The sequence below is a fragment of the Sylvia atricapilla genome, chromosome 7 (assembly GCF_009819655.1).
Source record: "Sylvia atricapilla isolate bSylAtr1 chromosome 7, bSylAtr1.pri, whole genome shotgun sequence".
Lineage (NCBI taxonomy): Eukaryota > Metazoa > Chordata > Aves > Passeriformes > Sylviidae > Sylvia > Sylvia atricapilla.
This window is the reverse complement of record NC_089146.1, coordinates 12,060,037-12,082,946: the sequence shown is the minus strand read 5'-3', so window position 1 is coordinate 12,082,946 and position 22,910 is coordinate 12,060,037. Positions and strand designations below refer to the sequence as shown.

The window sequence follows — 22,910 nt, the reverse complement described above, 5'->3', positions numbered from 1 at the left end:
GGGAAAAACTGAGCTTGTTAAAAAGTAGGATACAAGTACGCTTTAAGATTTCACCAGCCATTAGCAAAAAGGGGAAATTCACCTTTAAATGTGATTGCCTAGCACAAAAATTCCTAGGTTCATGCTGCTATTTGAAGAGCTCAGAGTAGATTCAGTAGAGCTCAATATAGTGAAGTACAGCATGTTTCACTTCCAAGACAAATACATTCTGTACATGACTGGAGATGATTCCTTAGCCCAGGGTGCCAGAGGGTGGAAAAGGAAGGCGGTATCATGACACAGGTAGAACACTCAGCCTCAAACCAAGAAACTTTTTATTAGAAATACTGCCTTCACAGCCTTCCCAGAGGTCTGCATGGACATGCAGGAATAGGCTACCAACCTTTGACTACTCTGAATACCTGAGAACTATCACCACGAGGCAAGGTGCCAAGCACAGGATAATAATTACTGTGCTCACACAGTAATACATTGGCACAGAGTTTTCAGTTCTGAAGCTTACAGGTATGTAATAAACTCATGAGGTAGGATAAAGGGCTGATGACAAATCAAAATTGTTCACAGGCATTTCAGGAAAAATGCTCTAAGCTCCTTCAATCTGGGAATGTGAAAAAAAATTCTGAATATTCCAATTTACTCGATTCTGGTTTCTACACAGTCCTTCCCACAAATCCTGAAGGAGCACAGCTGCTGCCAGAAATTCTAATTTAGCAGTTCTCAAAAAAAAAAAAAGAAAGAAAATCCAGGAACTTTGCCCTTACTGACTACAGTTACAGATTTTCACTCTTGAGTTAAAAAACAGCTGCTAAATCCCATTAATCTAAACTCTTTACTTACTCTTTGAATCCTTTAACTTCTTCCCTTCACAAGTAGCTTGACACAGCTGGCATAAAATTCACCAAGAAAAACAATGTTTTGTTTTGTAACAGTCCTGGAAAAGCTGCTTTGCTTCAATTTATATTTTATAGTTTGTTTCATAAGCCCAAAAACTAATTATTCATTGCACAATATTTTATTCACAAACTATAAAATTTGGCAGAATGTAAAGACATCCATACTAGGAGCAAAATAACCAAATAATTATGATTTTTAAAAGGCTATATACATAATTTGGGGAGGCATTTTTCAGAATAGCAGCATCGTTGTTCATTTTTGAAATTAAAACTCACTAAGATGATCTGTACTAAAGTGGCAATACCTTAGCATTCAGAAAGCCACAGGTTCATAGAATGCCAAGCAAAAATGTTGAAATGCATGTAATTCTCCAGTGTACTAAAGGGCCTACATCAGAAGTTCCTCAGTATACTTTTTGGTTGAAAACGTCCACAAGTTCTACAAATTCAGATAAAACCCCTTAATCAAGTATGTTGATCAGTCTTCTGTTTTGGTTTGGTTTTTTTAACCAACATATGACACATTTTGTGTGTTTATTTTCATGAACTTTCTCTAAGCCCCCTAGAAAGGGATTGGGTAATTTGTCTTTCTTCATTCATAAATTTGGACTGTTCTGACTCGACCAGACAGTAAAATCAGCAGCGCAGTACACTGCACCCACACTTCAGTAATCCCTAAATTGCTATGTCAAAAAAAGTAGCTCTAAAAAAAATTCCTAAATATTTCCATCAGCAGAGAATTCAAACTGAATTCAAGATGCACACATGAAAAGTCATGACTCCTAATTAAATGCCATACAGGAGGGATAAGAACTAAGGGTCTGAGAAAAAAGGTGCTAACGACTTTCATACAAAGTAGGAGTTAAGAACAAAGCAGAAGAAATACAAAATACTCTATTTTATTATTTTCATTCTTGAAGTAGAACACATTCACTCAGATATCTGACTTTGAAAGAAAGAATGAAAGAATTTGGCCTAAATTATTTCTAGAAGGATGGAATGACATAATGAAATTTTTCATTAACTGTTGTCAGACTATGATATTTATTGGAACAATTAATGGCGTTTCAGGAGAAATCAGGAATATATTTTCAGAGAAGCTTCACAGCTGAAGTGCTTTCTCAATTCACAACACTGACAGCTTCCCAGTTTCTTTCAACTTCATTGCCTTGCCAAGGCTATTGTGAGGGATTTGAGGTTTTGTAACTGTTAAAGAAATTGTGCATTTGTTACACACATTCATGAGATATCAGTAGGGAGAGAAAAAAAAAAATGTTTCCTTCTGAAAAAATGACCAAACTTTTCTACTGGTTTTCTCAACATTACTCAACAAAAACACACTTGAAAAGGATCTGTGTTTCTAAAACCCAATAATTTTTTTTATACCTGTTACCAATTGAGCTAAAAATACTACACCTCTGTCAACCTGACCTCATTAGAAGCCTTGAAACAAAACTTAAACTGCACCCAGAACATGTGGTGGCCTAACCATGACAATTTTTGTAGAAGTGATTATCACTTTAAGCCTCAAGGCATGATAAATGACAGGGAAAAAAAAAAAAAAAAGATAAAATGTTAAAAAGGCTGAATGAAGTTAGGAAGTGTGTAAACAAATAAATAATTCCAAGGAGCAGCCTTTTGTCAGGTAAGCTCTCTAAACCTCATCACAGTATTAGATGAGTGTTTGGCAAGACAACAAAACGTGCTCAGAAGAACTCTTTTATTTGAGTATACAGTTTTACCAGCAGTTTGCTCCATGCCATATTCTACATACAATGTCCTAATTGTTACAGCAACACGCAATGAAGATGATCTACATGGTCTACAGTTTTGCATTAAATTTATCTGTCATCCTTTTGTGGAAGGATTCAAACATACAAAATGCACTTTAAAATCCATGCTTTAAGGATGTATTTAACTACCTGAAGTTATTTGAAAATGGGAGTTCAAAGCCAGCTCATCCAAGAAACAAAAATATCCAGGCCCCCATTCATTCAAGTAGCCAAAAGAAAGAGCTCTATTTCACAGAACTCACCTCAAGCTACAACATATTTAGCAGTCTGTGGTATTTCTTAGTTCCCTCTAAGAAAAATCACAACCCTAAAAGAACCTAAAAGTAGTATTAGCTACCCAACACAGCCAAAAAGCACACACATAGCCTTACCTGACTGTGGTTAATGGCTGCATGGTTGCCATGAAAAGGAGACTGTCTCTCCTTGTCCCGATGATGCCTGCTGCTGTGTTTGCTTCTCTGCAGCTGTTGACGCAATTTTGCAATCTAACAAAGGAAAAAAAATCACATCAGATTACAACAGGTGTATTCAGGTACACAGGTAATTTCATCCATTTGTTCCACCTTTTAGTTAAAATTATTTTCTACCATAACATTCATTATTATTGCCAGCACTAGATTATACTCAAGTTCTTGCAAACCTAGTATGTTAGCTACCAGTTCAGCTGACGCTCAGAAGACACCTCTGGAGGTTTAGTGAAAAAACTTGAAATACATAAAGTTTGAAAGTAGTGAAATCACTGCTGTTATTTTCATCTTTGATGAAAAAAATGTTACCTGCATTTAACACTTTTTCTCACACATCCAGATTGAAAATATTAATTGACCTCCATTGCTATATTAAATCAATATCAAATGAACAGTCATTTTATATTTTTTACCAAGCCCACCATCTGTATCTGTATAATTAAGCAAAGTAGCAAAAAGGAACTTGCCTTCCTGAAGCATCATGGTATCAGCACATAACAAAAAACCATTTAATCCAAAGTTATCTAAAGTTATGGCATTTCTGACCTCCTTGAGTTGTTCATTGCTGCCCCATGATGATGAACGTTTGTGTGAGCTTCTCTTCTTTTCTAAATATTCTTCAGCCCAGGCACTTTCTGTCTGTAAAAAGAAGATTACAGGATTAATTAAAAAAGGTAATTGCTAATTTCTGGCAGAATATTTTGAGACAAATTAGAAAAGAGAACATTTAAGATATGCTAGATTCAGAACTGAAAGTGAACAGTAACCAACTAGAAGCCTGTCTCACACGTAAAGTACAAAAAAGCAGAGTGAAACTATATAAATAAAAAAACCCCCAAACCCACAACTTTCAGACCTAGTGTAATATAGGGATGTGCTAGTTTCCCTTCCAAATGACTGAGCATAAGGCAGTATTCACAGCCAGATGCACCACAGGCTGCTACAGAGCTCCAAAGAACCAGTGTGAGGGTGCTGAACTGGGGGGAGATGGTATATTTAATTTCCAGCACAGATGCTGACCTTGTTATTTCTGAAGCATTAGCAAAAGTGGTTTGGAGTAAGCACTGTGAAAGCCTGCACCAGCACAGCTTCAAAATCATGTTCTTGCTCTCAAGAATAAGAGAAAGGAAAGCAAGACATACAAGCACCACTATTGCAAAGCAGGGAATAAATTTATTAATGCCTCAAAGGGTTCCAGGTTCACAGTTGTTCCAGGCCAAGCCAAAAGCAACACAGATAATACTAAGCTGGTTTCACTAAACCAACAGAGCCATTTGTGTTTAATCAAAAATGTCACAAACATATTGTGTGAAGTAGTTCTGAGAAATGCAAAGTATCATTAAGACACACTGTATTTCAGTTCAGAAAATGCACAGGCAAGACTGTGATAATACTGCATGCTCTACGGGCAGTTTGTAATCACAAACCTCCAGAAATGTCTTCAAAAGCCATGAACTCTAAAGGCTCTAAGAAGACAGATAGATGCAACTATCAGGAAATACACCTAATGAAGCAAGGGGAAGAATTTCTGGAAGCATTTTACACACTGAAAGAGACAGCAAATTCCTTGAAATTCACTTTTGCCACCATGCAGTTCCTAGCACAGTGGTGATCTATCTAGCTAACCTCATTTTTTGGACATCTCACTTTCTCCTATAGAGAAGAACTTTGATTGCCTCCAAGTCTTCACATCTACAGTGTGCCATGGTTGTTCTTACATGTGAGACTAACAGCGTGCAGAGGCCACATGCTGACCTTTCTTACCCCAGCTGCACTTGTATCACAGAAACTCAAATCTTTTGTGGTATTAATCCCTATTTCACAGGGAATGTGGAGCCTTAACTCCAAATATAAAGGTTGCCACCCCACCAGTTCCAGTTACAGACACAAGTTCCATATAAATGAAACCTTCCTTCATTATCGGTATTTTTTAATCTTCATCATTCCAAATCAAAAACTAACTAGGACAAATCTGAATAATAAAGTTAATAGGGTTGCTTTGAAATTCCTATTTCATAACACAATCAATCCACCACTATCTGTTTTTCTAGAAAAGCACTCACTGATCTTTATCATAAAATAGAATAATTGATAAACCCCATTCCCAACTACCAATCTTTGTCTAGTCAATCCTCAAATGTCAGACAGGATTATCATCCTATCCTCTAGCTCCTGAAACTGTAAGTTTTAACTACTAATTCTAGCTTCCTAACTCAGCACAGCCATTACACTTGCCTACAGGAGAATAATTAACATACTAATTAGTCTTTGCCTTTAATTTATATTCAAGGCTTTGACTCAAGGTTCAAGAATTATTTAATAAATTAATATCTGATTCATTTTCAAGCATTAAAGTTGCTTTGATGCTCATCCTCAAAACAAATAGTTAAAAATCTTTTCAGATTCAACTATAGGAAATGCGTACATCAAATTGCAATACTATTTCAGCAAATCTCCTCCTATTTATTTCCCAAATTTTATTTATAATACTTTTTATCAAGAAATAGCCCAAATAACCAATAGGTGAAGTGGGATTTATATTTCTCTAGGTTCTTAAAGTACTACTACTTGCTTATAGGTTGTTACCATGCACATCCTCCCCCTTTCTAGAATGACAATGAAATTAGTTTAAGGCTAAATTTATTACAGACAGTAGAATGCTTCAGAAAAAGTCTTAAGAGGCAAAAACTTCCCAGTCAAAATAAATTATTTAAGAATTAAAAAAATGTGAACTAATTGTCTCATTTTAACTTGTAAGACATGTTTCATTCAAAGCAAGAAAGATGAGATTATTAACACCGGTTTTATGAGCACGTAAAACATGTGCAGGTAACAATTCCAGCCAGACCCTTGGATGCTCAATAATATACCTATTCATCATCCAGCTAATATTCTTCATGTACATAATTCAGTCTAGTTCTATAGACAGGTTTCATCAAAACACTCAGATGCAGGAGGAATCTGATAGAGGGACAGTCTGCATGACCTGGGGTCTCTCACACAGCTCTCAGCTCTGACCCATGGGCATCTCTAGAATGGTCTGCAAGCTGAAGTGTGCCACTAATTGCTGCCTTTTCCCAGTCTGCTTCTTGAATGACTCTGCTCTCTGTGCCATAACTCCACACAACCAAGATACCCCGCTTACTCAACTTGAAAACCCTTTATAACTTTGCAAATGCAATTCCTGTTCACTAAAGGCTTGGAATCAGAACACATACATTTCATGTCAGGCTTTGTGAAATCTGAAATTAGACACTGGAACCAGAGTATCTCACAAGTGAAATTTCATCCAAATTTGACATTTTCAGAAAAGCTGAACAATACGAATGGGCAGCCTGTATTATCTTGGGAAACTAACCATTGTAAGTCACATTTTAAACTTGTCCCTAGCTCCAGTGGCTGCTCTCAGGCTCACCAGAAGATTAAAAGCAGTAATATCTCATCAGTGTCATATCAACATGAGCTTTGGACATATGGATGTATGTCTGTAGCCCTAAATTTTCTACTGGTATGATAAAATTTAAATTAGGAAGTACAAACAAATCATTTTAGTTCTCTCAGAAATACACTACCATAAATCACCACAAAATGTACTCATTCTGCAGAAATATCTAATGCCCTTTAGAGTCTTGCCATTAACCTTTCAAACACATTTTCTCTCCAAAAGCCCCACTACCACAGCAGTTATACGTGCCAGAATTGGAAGAAAAAGCCAAAAGCAAAATGCAAGCCAAAAAGGATGACATCTGGCAAATACAGATGACAAAAGCCCAACCATGATTCAAATTCTCTTGAAACTAGCCTGAATGAGATCAACTGAACATAGCAAATACTTTGGTGGCAGTACAGAAATACAATTTTTTTGAAAAGAGTATTGTCATAAGAAATCAAATATGAAAATAAATTGTTAGGACATCCATACGGCTTTAGTTCTGCCCTTTAATGATGTCTTTTAATAGCTAGGCATGAAAAGCCACTCCTTTGTACATCACATACCTTGCTTCATCCCCTTTCTCCTCTTACTTCAATTTGCTTACTTTTTTCACCCTGTCTTCTAACCATTTTTCCAATTCATTTTCCTGCACAGAAAACTTGTTCCTCAGCTGTCCTTTTTCACCAGCTCCTAATTCCATTTTATCCACATGAGCATATTTCCCTACTAAACACCTTCCTTCTCTACTGATCTACTCTTTGAATTGTGGCCCTTCCCACAAAAAGCTGTGGATCTCAAAAAGGCCCCACAGGAACACTGCAGACCTCATCTGCTCAACGCCCTACACATCCTTACGCACTGAAAACTGTGTTGGACGCATCTTTTCTACTGTTACCAAACCTAACAGAGGTTCAAACACAAGGATGTCTCACACACTGTGAGTCCTCTTCCAACTGCATTCTGCTTATGTTCTTTGGGATTAGTGGAGACTTGCTGAAACCACATTCCAGGAATAGATTTAAAATCTGATACATTTGCCTCTTTCTTTCACTCTATAGGTTAGAGAAGGCCACTACCAGACTGCACCCACAGAAGGTGAAATGAAACGATGGGATATTTTAAGGAATAATCCATCTTGAACCATTTCTGCATATAGAAGGGATGCCATGTAACAACATTCCCTTTCAAAGGGAACGCCACAAAAACAGGTAATGCCAGCTTCATTCAATTGTTGGTTCTGTTTTTACAGATGGCACAGAACTGAATCTTTAAAGCTTGTGAAATTTTGTTAAGCAGTTGATGTTTATTGCCAAATCATGTATTTTTTTAATACTTTCCAGTTGAGCCAGATTTCAACATCATTCATGGTTTAACAAGGAAGTCCTCCAATGCATATAATTCTATACTTGGCGCATAAAACCCAAGAGAACATTACGGGGCCTTATGAATTTAAACTAAACTGTATGAATTTAAACTAAATAGTACTCAATTCCTGTGCTATCTAGTGTACTGCACCCTGTAAGAACAATAAGAATACAGATGTACAATGCACTAGGTGTTCTCCTGAGGCAAGAAGGAAGTGGAACACCTAGAAGATACTACAGTACTACAGTTCTCAGCCTTTACTTAAAGAATGCAAATAATTCACACATGCAATAGCAAAGCTAGGATTCCTGCAATTTGAAAGTGAATAGGAACTTGTGAGTAAGAAAGCTAAAGCGAATGTTTTCAAGGGAAAAGCTTCTTACATTGAAATCCTGTCTTCACACTTCTATACTCCCAAGACAAAAATCTCTGCCCTACCTGTGTGGCTTTGTCTCTCATACAGGGAGCAGCTTGTCCATGATTATCCCGAGGCCACTGTCCAGCAAGGTATGGAGCAGCGAGAGTATCCAGTGAGGATGTGCGGCGAACAATACTGGAAGGGCTTGAGGAAGGTGGTCTTGATTTGTCTGTTAGAGCAAGAACATTTGATTACAAAGAGATCAAGAGAGAGAGCTTATCCATTTTAATGGTCTACAAGAAATCATATCAAATTAGAACTATGTTATTAAGCACACAACGAGATACTTTTAATACGGAAATTAAGTCTGCTTTTCCAGGCTCTGTTCTGTTGGAATAAGCTTGAAATCTGTTTGTATGGTTTCCTTAAAAACATCCTTATGTCACAAATGTTGCATTAGTGCTTATGCACCATTATTTACTCCTTTAGAAGTCTAACAGCCATTTTGTATCTTAAATAATACAGGTGTAGAAGAAATAAAAATAGATATGTTTACACATAAATAAGGGTTAATGAAGAAAAACTGGGTTGAACATTTTCAGTTTAATGCTGAGCTTACAGTTCATCCTACTTTACTTCAGGGGACACTAAACCTGCATGTTTTAACCACCCAGCACACGACATATGGCATAACCCTTAGATTCAGAAGTCAACTTTGATACGGTAATGATTTACACTTCACAAGCTAACTGAGACATCTCCTCCATTTACATGCTACTTGGTAACTACATTCATATTTGCTTGGTGCTGTATCTTCTGCAATACCTCATTTGTAGTGTGTATACTGGCATCCAATTTCAGAACAATTTAGATACTAAGAGGAATCCTTACTAAAAAAGGCTACATGCAACAATCATTGGAACTAATATGAGAAGGAAAACTAGTGTTAAAAATAAAAATATTTTTATCTATCCCATCTGCCAATGATGTCTTAAGTAAAGTCGCAGTAAAAGACTACACCACAAGCTCTGAAGAATAAACATTGAAGAAAGTCTCCTCAAAACAGTAACTGAGGTTGGTAAATTTAAGAGATTGATAAGCAGCAAAGATCCAGGGTCTAGATATACATACACACTCACACTATTTGAGATGAAAAATGCAAATCCTGAGATCACAATGATCTAAGCTTACTATCATCTCATCTACTCCCAACAAAAAGAATTTCAATTATACTTGAAAGAATTGTGCATTAATCTTACCTATAATGAATAGAAAGTCCTAAAATACATGGCTACAACACAGCAAGCATGATTCAGATATCAGATGGCAGCTTTATAAAAGGGCACTGGAAAAACTCAGTCATGTGTCCTCTCTTGCTGTGCCTTAGGATGAATTCTGCACTCACAGTATCAATAACATAGCAGTTTGTATTATACATAAACTCATTTACAGGCCAAGGAAATTCTGCCTGATTAGTGTCTGACTGCTAGTCAGAAAATAAAACCACTGATACCAAAAGTCCAAAATTCAATTTCTAAGCTGTTGTAATCTACTAAAAACACATATGATAAATACTAATAAAACCTGTTAGGTATAGATTTCAGTGGAGTAGACAGAACCTAAGTCTAGTGACATTCTACACTAAATAGCCTCATGCAAATTTATTAGAAAGGTACACACTGAAAATGTGGGAAATATTTCAATTCAACTATAAGGAAACAATTAGCACTATAATCAGCCACACTCCCACAAAGCAGTCAGGAAACCTCATCTGCTTTATTATTTCTACAAGTACCAACAATGATACAACCTTAAAACTGAGCTCAGCAGATTTGCTCTCAGGGCGTAGCAGCAAATATGTTTTGGAGTTTGCACTTAAGACTCCTGTGTCAAAGAAATTCTCTTACTACTACTACAATCACACAGCACACTGAAGGGTCTGTTTGTATCAGATGCTTTCAAAACAATTCCCTTTGTGTGTACAATAGGACAATGTGGCATACTAATACAATGTGTCTTTCCTTAAAAATTATGTTGGCTTCCAAAATGAAATCAAACATGTTATTTGCCTTAGAATTAGCTGCCATATCCTCCCTGTTTGTTTTTCTTCTCAGTTATTATTCTTCCTCTTCAAGAAGCTTCTCTCTTCTTACCAAGGGGAAACAGAAAGGATATGAAAAAAAAATTATAAATCAGGAAGTGTATGTAGTCAGCCACATCATCTGCAAAACCACTGCAGCAGACAGCTTCAACTGGAGAAGCAGAATCTCTCTGCTCTCCACTACAAACAAAACAAAACACAACTGGAAAGACTATTTTGCTGAACAGAGAGGATGAGAACTGAAGAGCCTGTTCACTATTTAAGTTCAAGGGAAGCTGCTCATTTCAAGGCACAAAGCCTGAAAATACTCTTTTCCTCTGATTTAAAAACTCATTTAAGAAATTCTGTTTTCAAATTACTTATATTTAGATGGAGGAATGATGTTTGGATATCTTTTACTTTTTCCACCTTCGCAACCTGTCTTTATTCAAATTGGCAAAGTCTACTACACAATTCTTACTGTTTCAAAACATTTCAATGGGAACATATACAATGTTTTCATTGCACTTTCCCCTACAATACTTGAAGCAAGGGTTCAGCTGCTATTTTTCCTTGATGTGACCTACATAACAAGAGATCTGCCTCCACAGAGATAACAGTTACAACAGCTGTGGCTGATGAAAAACAATGGAGCTGTTTCATCAAACAGACGCTTCTTAAATATTAGATCTCTTTTAATTGGCCTGATTATCTCTCTAAACCAGTATTTGTGATAAATATCAACCCCCCTATCCATCCACCACTAGTACGAATTTATTTAGAAAGTCTTTCTGCAATTTGGTCTCAAACAAAGCAAAGTAACAGAACAAAACCAAAGAGAACGTACACAACACAAATCAACAAAGTCCATAATGTGGGGAAGTAACAAGTTGCCACATCTTTGCCAGTCACTGCTGCACAGGTGACCAACAGAACTTGCTACAGGCAACCTGGTATCACACAATTCTTGCACAGTAAAGGCACTTCCAAAGGCAGCGTAAGTTCAGGCACTGTAACAGTGGGACTGAAGAGCAAAAATGAACAAATACAGATGCTTACCAATAACTAACTGAAATGTATGAAAGAAACCAAAGAAACATCCTCTAACACGTACTGTGAGAAAACAAGCAGCAGAAGAGCCTAGGATGCCACTGAACTCACAGAATTCCCTGACAGTTCCACTTGAGCCTTTTTTAATACAAGTGGGCTTACCCAAAGTAGTGAGAAGTGGCGAGATCCAACTAGCTCCTCTGGCATCAAAGCATACAGCTGACCTTGTTGTTCTGTTTTGGTCAGGCTTTTCCCCAGAAAGAACATTCATGGGATCTCTCCCATACACAGCTGGCACAGCCACCTTTTCCAAAACTACAATTGATCTCTGGGGCATTGCCCACTTTTCATGTTTCATTAGAAGAACTGAACAGACTGCACTAAGAACAGACACACCACCCAACTCTGTATACTCCCTTTGGAAGATAATCCTGCCTATATCCTCACATAAATTTAAAGAGAGCTATTCACTAGTAATTCAAAGTTGTTCCACTGTAGAAGAATGACTGAATTAGTGGTGTTTTACAAAACCCAACCTCAGAAAGTCCAGGATGTTCAAGCTACTTAACTCTAGTAAATGAAAATATTTTTAATCCAAATAAATTTCTCTGAACTGCTGGCCACAAGAAATGTACAGTATGATGCTGCAAAAATGAATCCACTTTCTTTACACCTGCCATTTGTTAAACAGCTGAGATAAGCAGAGCAGGAATGTAATGGTACACAAAGCCTTCTCTCTTATCTTAGAGTAGTATCTTTCAAAACTACTGCAAAACCTTGGTCATTGAGGTTGACAGGTCTGCAGCTATTATTGTGTCACTCACCAGATTATTAAAATAAATGAATGCTATGCTGAAATTTAAGAATGTAATGGAGTGCCATTTCTTCCTCTCTACCTCCAAGGAAAGGTTCACATCTGGCTTCTTTTAGACTTCATATAATATTTCCATCATTTCAATTCACACAAGTAGGCTTTAATATTACCCTTCCCTAGACAAAACAATTAACTTTTCTTCGAAATAAAAACTAGCCAAATTTTCTCCTTAATTTTCAGAATTAGTTCAGATGTCCATTACACCCAGCAGAGAACTCTCTCAGTGCCTCAAGGCACCTGAAGGTAAACAGCTGCTCTGGCTCTGGTCTGGACCTCCTTGTTTACTCAGCCTGGTACACTATAACATTCTTGCAGCTGAGCGATTCAACTCCTCTAAGACATGCTTTATATAACAAGGTCCCATTAGACCTTAACTCAGTGAATAAAGCAAGGCAAAACCGATGAAGATAAAGAATACACGTTTCTCTATCTCATCTTGCAACAGTGTACTAGTAGGTCAAAACAATGGCCCCTAATGGGTGGTTTGCAGGCAGGTGAAGAGGATTATAGGAACACTGAGCCAAAACTGGATATTGCGGTGGAGAAATGGGGCCCCACCAGTGACGGGAAGGACAGAACACATTAATGGAAGATGAATTCTGGGAATTAAGCGCTAGAGACTGCAGAAAGGGAAAGTAGAAGATGACAAACAAATAGCAGCGAGATCTAGGTTCCTGGTCATATCTCCCTCCCAGGAGAGTGGCAAGAAAAGCATGGAAAATTAGAAGTGGTATGAAAGAATTTTCCATCTGTAATTATCCCACAGTCAACAGAAAATTCACTTGAGTATTTCCAACATTTAACTGCAATTCAGATCAGAAAACAGGTGCTAAAAAACCCCTCCAAAAACCACACCCAAAACCCACAAAAGTCACATTTGTAAATTCACAAGTTAGGGTTCTCAAGTGTAAAGCAGGTTCATGAAAACTAAGTTCGAAACTATCCAACTCTTTCCCAGGAAAGAAAATCTGAAAAATATGAAACTGAGCCTGAAGTATACAACTTATATTTAGATACAGCTTAAACTTAGATAGAACCAGTATCTAAACTCAGAAAAAGCTATCATTTGTCTAACCTCAAGGTTCATTTTTATCTACAAAAATACATCTGCAGCTGTAGGAATGAACAAAAGCCATCATTAACTGAAAGCAAGAAACAGAAAAACCCAAGTTATTCTGCAGCAGATCCTGACCAATACCCTCAAGTGTCCTGTGTGTCTGCACAACCATTGCCTCATTAGCAAAAAAAGTTCCACCTCCCTGCTCTCAGCTTAGCCTGTTTGCTCGTTTAGATGAAGAAAAAAACCTGAAGTTAACTCAGCCTCCATCAAGCAGTGGACTACACAACACAAATGTGAAGCAATATTAAAGAGGTTTAGCTTGCATTTGGGGCCAGTACAAGTAGTGCTCAGAAACTGGAACACGTGGAAGCAATTAAATGGACACTACTTCCCTGTTCTCACACATCTTGGAAAAAGCTAGTGGAGTTATCCTAACACAGTAGAGTGATCAAATGACTTGCTTCCTTCTATATGCTAATTCTTCAAAGTAGTAAAGAGGCCAGCATGGTTTCAGCAGGCTTCTCCACAGTGACTCAAAGACAGTGCAATTTTTCCACCCTAAGCTGTGTGACGCACGCCTTTACAAACAGTTTTTGAACCTGGACCTCAAGGCTAACCATGCTCTTCCTCATTCTGCAGGCCAGCAGATTGCACCTTAGGCAAGAGTTCCGTGAAGTTCACAGAAAGAAGACAGGATTTTGTGATATGTATAAAGTCTCTCAGATTACTGATTAACAAGAATCCCAGATGAAGAATACACCCATTCCTCAATCCAAAGCCTTTAATAAAATACAGCCTTAATAAAACCCTCATTACTCTTATCTGAAAAGTGGAAAATCTAACTCAGAACCTTATCAGTTCTCGCTTACACTAGCAGACCAGGAGGCACATAATCATCTTGTAAAAACTGGTTATGACTGTCTCATTTGGCAGTACCATTCCTCAAGAGCCAGGATAGGAAAAAAGAAAAAAACCAACGTGGTAGTCTGGTTACAATCATTATTTTGGAAAGGGGGAGGAGTATTAGGAGAAGCAGAAGTGTTAAAGGGAGGGCTAGTGCTAGATTTCTGCCTGTACACTTCTGCATATTAGTCAACTTTACTCTTTAGATTACCACAGGCAATTTCACGGAAATGAGAAGCTGCAAGCTTTGGTATCTTAAAAGTAACATTTTTTTTCCTAGATTTGAGGACATGAACACAAAGCCTCAGTGATGCATTTTTGAGTAAACTTCTAACCCAAGAAGAAAAAGGACTTACATACGTCATCCTCTATTATCCTCAACCTGATGCCATATATTACTTACATACCAGCCTTCCCAGTAAGATTCAATTATTTAAAAAGTTAAAAAGCAGTTTGTTACAAAACGTAGGCTTATCATTATGCTATTTTCTAGCTCCACTGTAGCACAAGCTTGTCATCACTCTCAAGCACACACAACCTTCTGCAGGGTTCACGCTGAAAGCAGCTACTAAGAGAGAGAATGAATACTTTCATTTTACAGCTATGTGCCATGCCTACAGCACTAGTTAGTTCTTTAATTACAAGCTTAGGGACACTGTTTGGATCACAACCACATACACCATCTGGCACGAGGTGTGCAGAAAGGGGAGATGTGAAGGCTTCACAACAGCCCCCAAACATCGAATTCATCTTAAGTTTGTGCCCAAGCACCTTGAAGTCCATCTACCCCCCGGAATCCCTTTCATCTGCCAACCCAAGGCAGTACTCGCGGTACTACAGAAGCGGTCACAACCCCCACATGGCACGCTTGGCTCTCTATTCCTCTTCTGAAAGCCAGGGCGCAAGAGAGCAGCAACAAAAGCAACGAGCCCTTCCACGCACACACAGCCGGCAAGCCCTGCCGCCGGCCAGAGAAAGGGCAGGGCGAGCACCAGCCCGGGCACAGCCCTGTCCCCACCTCTACCTCGGGGCACGGCGCGCTCCAAGGCACCGCGGGCCCCAGCCCCGCACCCCGCGCCGGGCCCGGCCGCCCGGGACGTGCCTTTTGCCGCCGGCCCGGACCCCCCGGCGCTCACCTTTGCAGACGGGCGAGCTGGGACTCTTCCTCTCCGGGGAGCTCCTGCCCGGCTCCGGCGACTGCCGCCGGTGGTGGTGCCGGACCCTGCCCTCCGGCAGCGGGGACACCGGCGAGGAGCAGGGCGAGGGCCCGCAGCCCGGCGGCGGCGGCGGCGGAGGCGGCGGCAGGTGGTGGTGCCGCGGGGGGCTGCCCCGCGCCCCGCCATGGCCACGCGTGGGGCTGCCCCGCGAGGAAGCGGCGCTGCCGCCGCTCCCCGCTCCCCCCGGCGGGGCCGTGGCGGGGCCGCCGCGCCCGCTGCTGCCGGGGGGCGCCGCGCGTGGGAGCCCCGCTCCCGGGCCGCCACCGCTCCTCGTGGGGCTGCCATGTTGTTGCTGCTGCTGCTGCTTGAGCTGGAAGGGCACCGTGGCCCGCATGGGCTGGAGGCGGCTGCTCGCTCCCGCTGCTCCGCCGCCCGCCGCCACCGCGCCGCCTCCCCCCGCCACGGAGGTGGCGGGGGTCGGGGAGCCGCCGCGCCTTACGCGCTGGTGGGACATTGTCCGTCGGGAGCCGGGGCTCGCGGAAGGCGGCCTGAGGCAGGGAAGGAAGGGAAAGGTGCGAGGCGCGGGCCTCGCGGGGTCCGACGCCTCGGGCGGTGGCGGCGGCAAGGGCCGCCGCAGCCCCGTCCGGGTTCACCGTCCCGGTCCCGTCCCCTCCGCACCGCTGCGCCCGCAGCCTCCGTGCGCCTCATCAACAATAGTGCCCCGGCCGCGCGCCCCGCCCACCGCGCCCTCCCATTGGGCGCGGCGCCGCTCGCCTCGCGCAGCTACGGCGCGCCCATTGGTTGCGGGGCGCGCGCCTGAGTGGCCGAGCCCGCGCGGGGGGCGCGGGGAGGCGCGGGGCGGGGGCAGCGCTTAAAGAGCCGCACGCGGGCGGCGGCGGGGCCGCGCGCTGCCCCCGGCACGTGCGGTGGGCAACCCGGGCGGGAACGGCGCGCGCTCACGGCTCCCCCTCACGGCTCCCCCTCCCGGCTCCCCCTCACGCCGCCGCCGCCGCCACGGGCAGAGCTTCGAGCCGCTGGTGGCTCACCCGCCTCTCGGTCCCCTTCTAAGGGACCATTATCCCTATTCCATCATTCCTAACCCAAGGTGCTCTCCGGGGGTGGGGACGGAGCTCCACAGTGGTTTATCCAATCACTTTGCCACCAGCTCGGTGTTACCGATGATGGCACCGGAGACGTGGGCAATATCCAGGCAGACTTGACCCCTTTTTCCTTTAACTGCTGTGTTTACTCTCCTCTGTTAGGTCAGATTAGTTGCATCTTCATTGTAATCTTTTAACAGTATTTGTTAACTGCTAGTATCCTCTTAACAAATTTAAACATGAGAGCAGTGATACGCACATGGAACAGGCCTTAGTTCATGTGTTTGGTTATTTAGATGCAAGGTAAACACGTGTTAGTACCCTCAACACAAGAAAGACTCAATAAACCCTTTCGCTGTCTTTGTTTTTATTATAAATAAAGCTGAACTACCAGAACTTACACAAATTCTCTTCACTATTGCTCTACAAGTTGCATGTTGCAATTGAGAAGCATCCCTATGATACAAATGGTGTGCCAGCAATTTACACACTGCTCTCAGGTCATCTTGGTTGTGCTTGGGTTTGTTTTTTCCCTCTCTCCTTTGCTGTTTCTGATTTAACCTCACTTCACTTAAATATCCCTAATTCTCCTTTGAAGAGCTTCATCCTTGTGGCTGACAAGTTACACAAACCTGAAAAGAAAGACTATGTGCACAGGCCCTTCTTGAAGATGCCCGGATACTGGCCCACTTAAAGCCTTGAAGAGTAAAGCTTTTGTCAGAGTTGAGAACTTTTTGTGAGGAATCAGACTGGCGAAAGAGAACAGTACACATGGAGTGATGAGGTTGTTGTGAAGCTCTTGCATTCTGGATTAATTACACTTATTTTGAAAGGCATTATGCTCTCTCACAGGTACTACTGTAAAGGCTAGTAATATGGCCTGAAGGAGAGCTGCATGGGTCAATCAAAACCTACTGCAAGAGGCTGTGCCCAGTCTCAAGAATTACCCTGTGCTACCCCTGAAACTGGCCGCCAAGAGAAGGCTCCAGAAGCCTGGCAGATCACCATCAGCACTGTTGTATTCCCTTCCTTCAACCCTGCAATTTACTTGTTACCTTGTAAATTACACATGGGGGACACTTCCCAGTTATTTTTCTGTAGCCATGACAAGCGCTGCTGGTACAATGTGGCAAGGCATCAAAATCCCAGTTAACCCATAATTAATGGACTATCTGGGAGACAGTGCTCTCCTCAGGGGGAATGGCTGAGAGGCAGAGAACAGTGTAAAGCTGTGCACTGCTGTCACTGGGGATGAAGAGATCTTTTAATTCCCTCAGTGACTCCACATATATGGAAAAAGAGAACCTCAGCTTAAAAGCTCTCCACAGGTGAACACCCAGGAATTAGAAAACCAGCGCCCAGCACGTCCAGAGAAATGGAACCTGTCTGCTGCTTTGTCCTTCAGCTGTTTCTGTGACTCATCTGTGGGGCAACACAGCAAAAGAAATTTTTGAGAAGGGGAAGAAAATAGTCTGAATGCTTCTGAAAGCCAGTTTGCCGTAACACAAAGTAAGGTCAAGGGACGAGGAGAACAAGTTTTTAGGAACTAAATGGCAAGATGACATTGTCAGAACCCAAGGGATGTAATCAACAAATAACAGCTATGTTTTCACCAACTAGCAAAACACCACAGCTAGAGAACAGCCCTACCTGGAGCTGCTGGCAGAAAGCACCAGGGGAAACATGGACTTTTCAGCTTTACACCCAGTCCCACCATCAAGGAGGCTGTGGAGCACAAGAAGCTGGGGGGACACGGGCAGGACAGCTGACCCCAGTGGGCCAAAGGATGTCCTGCATCACACAGCAGCAAGCCCAGTATGTGAACAAGGGGGAAAGCTGGCTGGGGACTGCTGCTCAGGGACTGGCTGGGCTTTCCTTGGCAGCTGGTGAGAAATCCCAGTGCCTCACCTTCTTTCTCTACTCTTCCATTATTGTTATCAATATTATAAATATATGTATACATACTATATTACATTAATATCTATTATGATCATCATATGCCCTATTGAACTGTCTGTATCTCAACCCACAAATTTTACCTTTTTGCCCCCCAGTTCACTTCCCTCACCCACTGGGAAAGAGCAAGTGAGAGAGCAGCTGTGTGGGGTTACCTTGTCAGCTGCCTGACAGGTTAAACCAAAACAGCAGCCTAGAACAGTGCAGTTATCCCAAAGGAAGTTAATTTATGCAGCATTTGTTTCAATTCTCTGCTGCAATTTTCAGCCAAGAGCAGAATATGCAGTTCTTCCTGCTGTGACAGCACCCACTCCCAGCACCTGTACAGTTGTGCAGCAGACCATCATCCCAGTTTATCCTCACTAGAAATATTTCCCAATACTTGCTAACACTGTGCCATAAAGATACTTCTAAGGCGCAAAATATTCTGAAAGCATTCTTATTCCTGTTACTGCTTTGAAGAGGCCAAAAATGACAGGTACTGATTCATATTTATTTTCATGCTGCGTACTATGGAGCCAAGTCACGACTTCGATTGCAGAAGATACCTGTGACAATTACAGTACTTCCCACATTATTGTCACACTGCAGAGATGGCACTGCTCCACAGAGTAGCTGTGAGAATATAAAGCAAAGCATTTGTGTGCACTGCTCATCATCAGTTGTGTTGCTTTGCACGCAGCAGACGTGAGAGCTCGACATGTAAAGTCATGTACTCAGACCTACTCAAACACCGTGTACTTCTTTCGTTCATTTGTTTAAATCATAACAAATGTGTTACAACAGGATCTTACTCCTACACCTTATGGAAATAATGGAAGGAGCTAAAGCAGGATTATGAGCTTGAAATTAGTTTTGAAACTCTTTTTCAATTACAAAATAACCCAAACCCTCAAAACAAACCCCAGCCCCAAATAACTTGGATTCAGATCCCCAGACTCTCCTTGCAATTCTTACCTCTCAGGCTCTCGGTTTTTTTCATCTGTCACCTTCCCTTCTGCCTGCACACTTTGCCAAATGCTGCCCAGGCCACTTCTGAGAAACACGTTTCATATGGTTTCTTGTGTAACCTCTAGGCTGGGGTTCCCTCAAATCTGTGATGTTCTTACTCTGGCCATAACACCTAAATGGTGCCAACAGTAATCCAAAAAATAGGAATGAAACTCATTACCACAGAGGCTGTGAGCCTTCTCCCAGCAACGTGTGAATCTGCCTTTTAGTGACCACAGCCACTTTAGTGACTCCAAATGCCCTGGAGTCACATGTGATCCCACGTACACAGAGCTCATCTCCATGTCACCAGCTCCTCTCTGCTTGGAATTTTTATCAACCCATTGGCCCTGGGAGCTCAGTAGATACTGCTGTGCTCACAAACCAGGCTGAAGTGCCACCCCAGGAGGTGGTAAGCTCCCACGTCCCTTGGAGGCCCCTCGGCACCCATCCAGAGTCCTGCCAAAATGTGCTGCTCTGTACTCAGTGCTGAGAGATGAAACCTAGGTATGGCAGCCCCTTATGTGCAAGCTGTTGGCTCTTTCTTAAAATATAGTGTGTGGTAAATGCTGCAGATACAAACAAATCAATCCAAAGGCTGAAGCATATTGAATGCCCTCAAGGGCAGACTGATCAAACACACAGAGCTGCATGAACAAATCTAGAACCTGCTGAAAGCAGGGATGTAAACAAGTCAGGGAACTGGTCAACTGCTAACACCAAATGAAAAGCAGAGAAACAAGGGTCAGAAAGGTTTAACTAAACTGAGAGGCCCAAATCCCACTGTACAGCTAATAAAACAGATAATACCTAGGGAGTTTTCTGGTACCACAGGCTGAAAATGTGTGAGTAGTACTGCTCACTCCTTATAATAATATATATGAAAAACGTACTGTTAAAATAATAGTAATAATAGTAAACCTTACAGAAAATGACTGTACTTCAAGCAGCTTCAAATACGCTATTGTCTTATTCTAAAATTGAATAAATGCAAAGCAGTGCATGTAGAGGAGCAATCTACTGCCTGAAATTGTTTTTTTTTTTTACCTGCAGTTAATGTAAGCAATATTGAAGGTTGAAAGACTACAGATTCTGGGAGTCTAATCTAAACATTAGATTATGCCTCAGGATATTTCATTGCATTTCTCATCTCTCCCCTGCAGAGTGAGCTTGTTTTGCTTGTTTATGTGGGTGTTAAACATCAATAGGAGAAAAAGACATTTAAAAAATAGGACAAATACAATAGAATTTGCTTCACACAAAACCTGTAAGAGCCTAGTTAATATTCCAGAATATCTGTGGGGATTTGAGAAGGCAAACAGATTGAAATAAGGTATTAAGATTAAAACAATAAAAAACAACAGATGGGACCTTGGACAAATAAATAAAACTCCATAAATCAAACTCCATGCAATAAGAGGAATGCAAAATGTACTTACGTGACATTTTATAAGGTACAATCTTTAAGAAAAGCTATCAGAGAAATAACATTCAGAGGCTTCAGTGCCTCACTGACATGAAGATAACATATTTTTGACAAAGAACCTCAGTTCTCAATGCAACACTTACACGCAGGCCTGAGTGGTGCTCCCACTGCACATTCCTGGCACATAATTACCTGGGAGAAGCATGAGGGTAATTTCTTTAGAAGGCAGTGCTAAGTTCACCTACATGTGACACGTTTTTCCATGTATACAGATCTGTTTTCGTAGCATGTGTTCAACATCAGCAGCAACACTAAGCAATAACCCTGTGGTGAGTGTCCAGCTGCCCAAGGAGCAACGGGACTCACACTTTCTTCAGTGACAGCAGCTGAAACTGTTCTCAGCTTGGGAAGAGGGAAGTGAATGACCAGCAGGAAAAGCATGTTGTCCACCACATTCCAGAATCTTTTCTTTCAGTAAAACTAAGAGAAGTGGCCTAGTTCACTTTAACAGGAGACAGTATAATCTCCCCCAGCTATCCTACAAGAGGCTGAATGATAATTTGTACATTATTCCTCCTATTCAATAATAAATCTTTTCTACCTTTTGAAAAGCAAGGAATTTTTCTTTCTCTTTCAAAAACTTAGCATTTTAGCTCATATTTAAAGAGCTTGCAAACATAATAGATTTTTCTATATTTGTGTTGTGTTTAGACATGCATTTCTGTATTTCTAGTCTTATGTTAGAAGAATATGTGCAAATTACAGAAGGAAATTGTTCATTTACAAACATTAAACACTGATTGCTCCAGCAAGGCACCAGCACAATTTCTGTACTGAGAGTACAATGAAATTACATACTATAAAATATTTGTTTCAAATGTTGACGTTATAAATTAATTTGGTAAGTGACAATATTTCAATAATGTAGGTTTTATGACTATGTTGTAGGATGATAAACATCCTGTGTAAGTGATGAATAGGCATGTAATTACAGACACTTAAGAGAACAGAAGAGAGTTTACTCTTTCTGATTCAGGCCTAAAATCTTGTTTTGCTTCTACTTGTTCATATAACATTTAGAAAAGGCAAAGAGTTGGTGGAAAGCATGTTGGCATGGCTTATTCATGCACTGAGAGGCAGTGACAAAATAATTTCTTTTCCCTCTCCACAGACATATACTAGCTCTGTAGTTAAACTAATTAACTTGAGCAGAGCATGTGATGAAGCACGAGCGTGTGATTCTCCAGTTTGGGAAAACACTTACTGGGAAAGAATGGATCAAGCAGAGTTCTGAATCTTCCCTTGCACTGAGCCATGGGTGGCAGGGACTCTTTTAACTTCTTTGGTCACACCTGAACCAGACACCAATTTGTCTCTGTGGTCCCATCCTGACCTCATGCACTGCAACTCCCATTCAGCCTGACTACCTCCAGGAGAGCCACAGAGCCATCGCTGAGAGAGAGGATGACATCTTAGAGAGGAAAAAAGCAAAGGTGGGCAAAGCCCTAAGCCCTGCTGCTGTTCACAGCCAAGTGCTCAGACAAGGTGTCAGGCTGATCCTGCTCAGCAGGAGCAGGCAGACATCTCCAGCAGTTGTGGCTGGCACAGCTAAGCTGTGCTTCATCACGCAGAGCTTAGAGGGTGTCTCCTCTCCTTGAGGTCCACCCGAGCTGCGTGCTGGGCTGAGCAAGAGCTCAGCCTACAAGAGCTGTTCTCAGCTCTGCCACATGCCAGCACGGAGCCGCAGCTCTTCCAGCTGGCATCCCACCAGGGGCTCATCCTGAAACAACCCTGCCCTTCCTCCTGCTTCTGTCCCCCGCCTCCCTAGCAAAGTCCAGTTCCTCTGCCTGCCTCCTGCACCTCAACCCAGGACAAGGGAAAGATTCCCGAGGCTGTTGTTGGTTTGCCACAGGAAAACTTGTGAGCCCTTTCTGTGGCTGGCTGCTGAGCTGGGGTTAACACAGTGCCCAGATTAAGTCTTCTTGATCCTGCTGCTTGCTTCTGC

The 22,910-nt window shown here is 41.6% G+C and overlaps 1 protein-coding gene across 1 annotated transcript in view; it reads right to left on the bottom strand.

The window, feature by feature from the left end:
* FAM117B (family with sequence similarity 117 member B) overlaps positions 1 to 16,096 on the bottom strand; it is a 28,131-nt gene extending 12,035 nt beyond the window's left edge. The window contains exons 1-4 of the mRNA XM_066322625.1: positions 15,413 to 16,096; positions 8,390 to 8,538; positions 3,700 to 3,792; positions 3,058 to 3,171 (exon numbers count right to left, since the gene is read on the bottom strand). Coding sequence (XP_066178722.1) covers positions 3,058 to 3,171; positions 3,700 to 3,792; positions 8,390 to 8,538; positions 15,413 to 15,947 — 891 coding nt within the window. The 5' untranslated portion in view covers positions 15,948 to 16,096. The remainder of the gene's footprint in view (positions 1 to 3,057; positions 3,172 to 3,699; positions 3,793 to 8,389; positions 8,539 to 15,412) is intronic.
* Between the last annotated feature and the right edge of the window lie 6,814 nt (positions 16,097 to 22,910).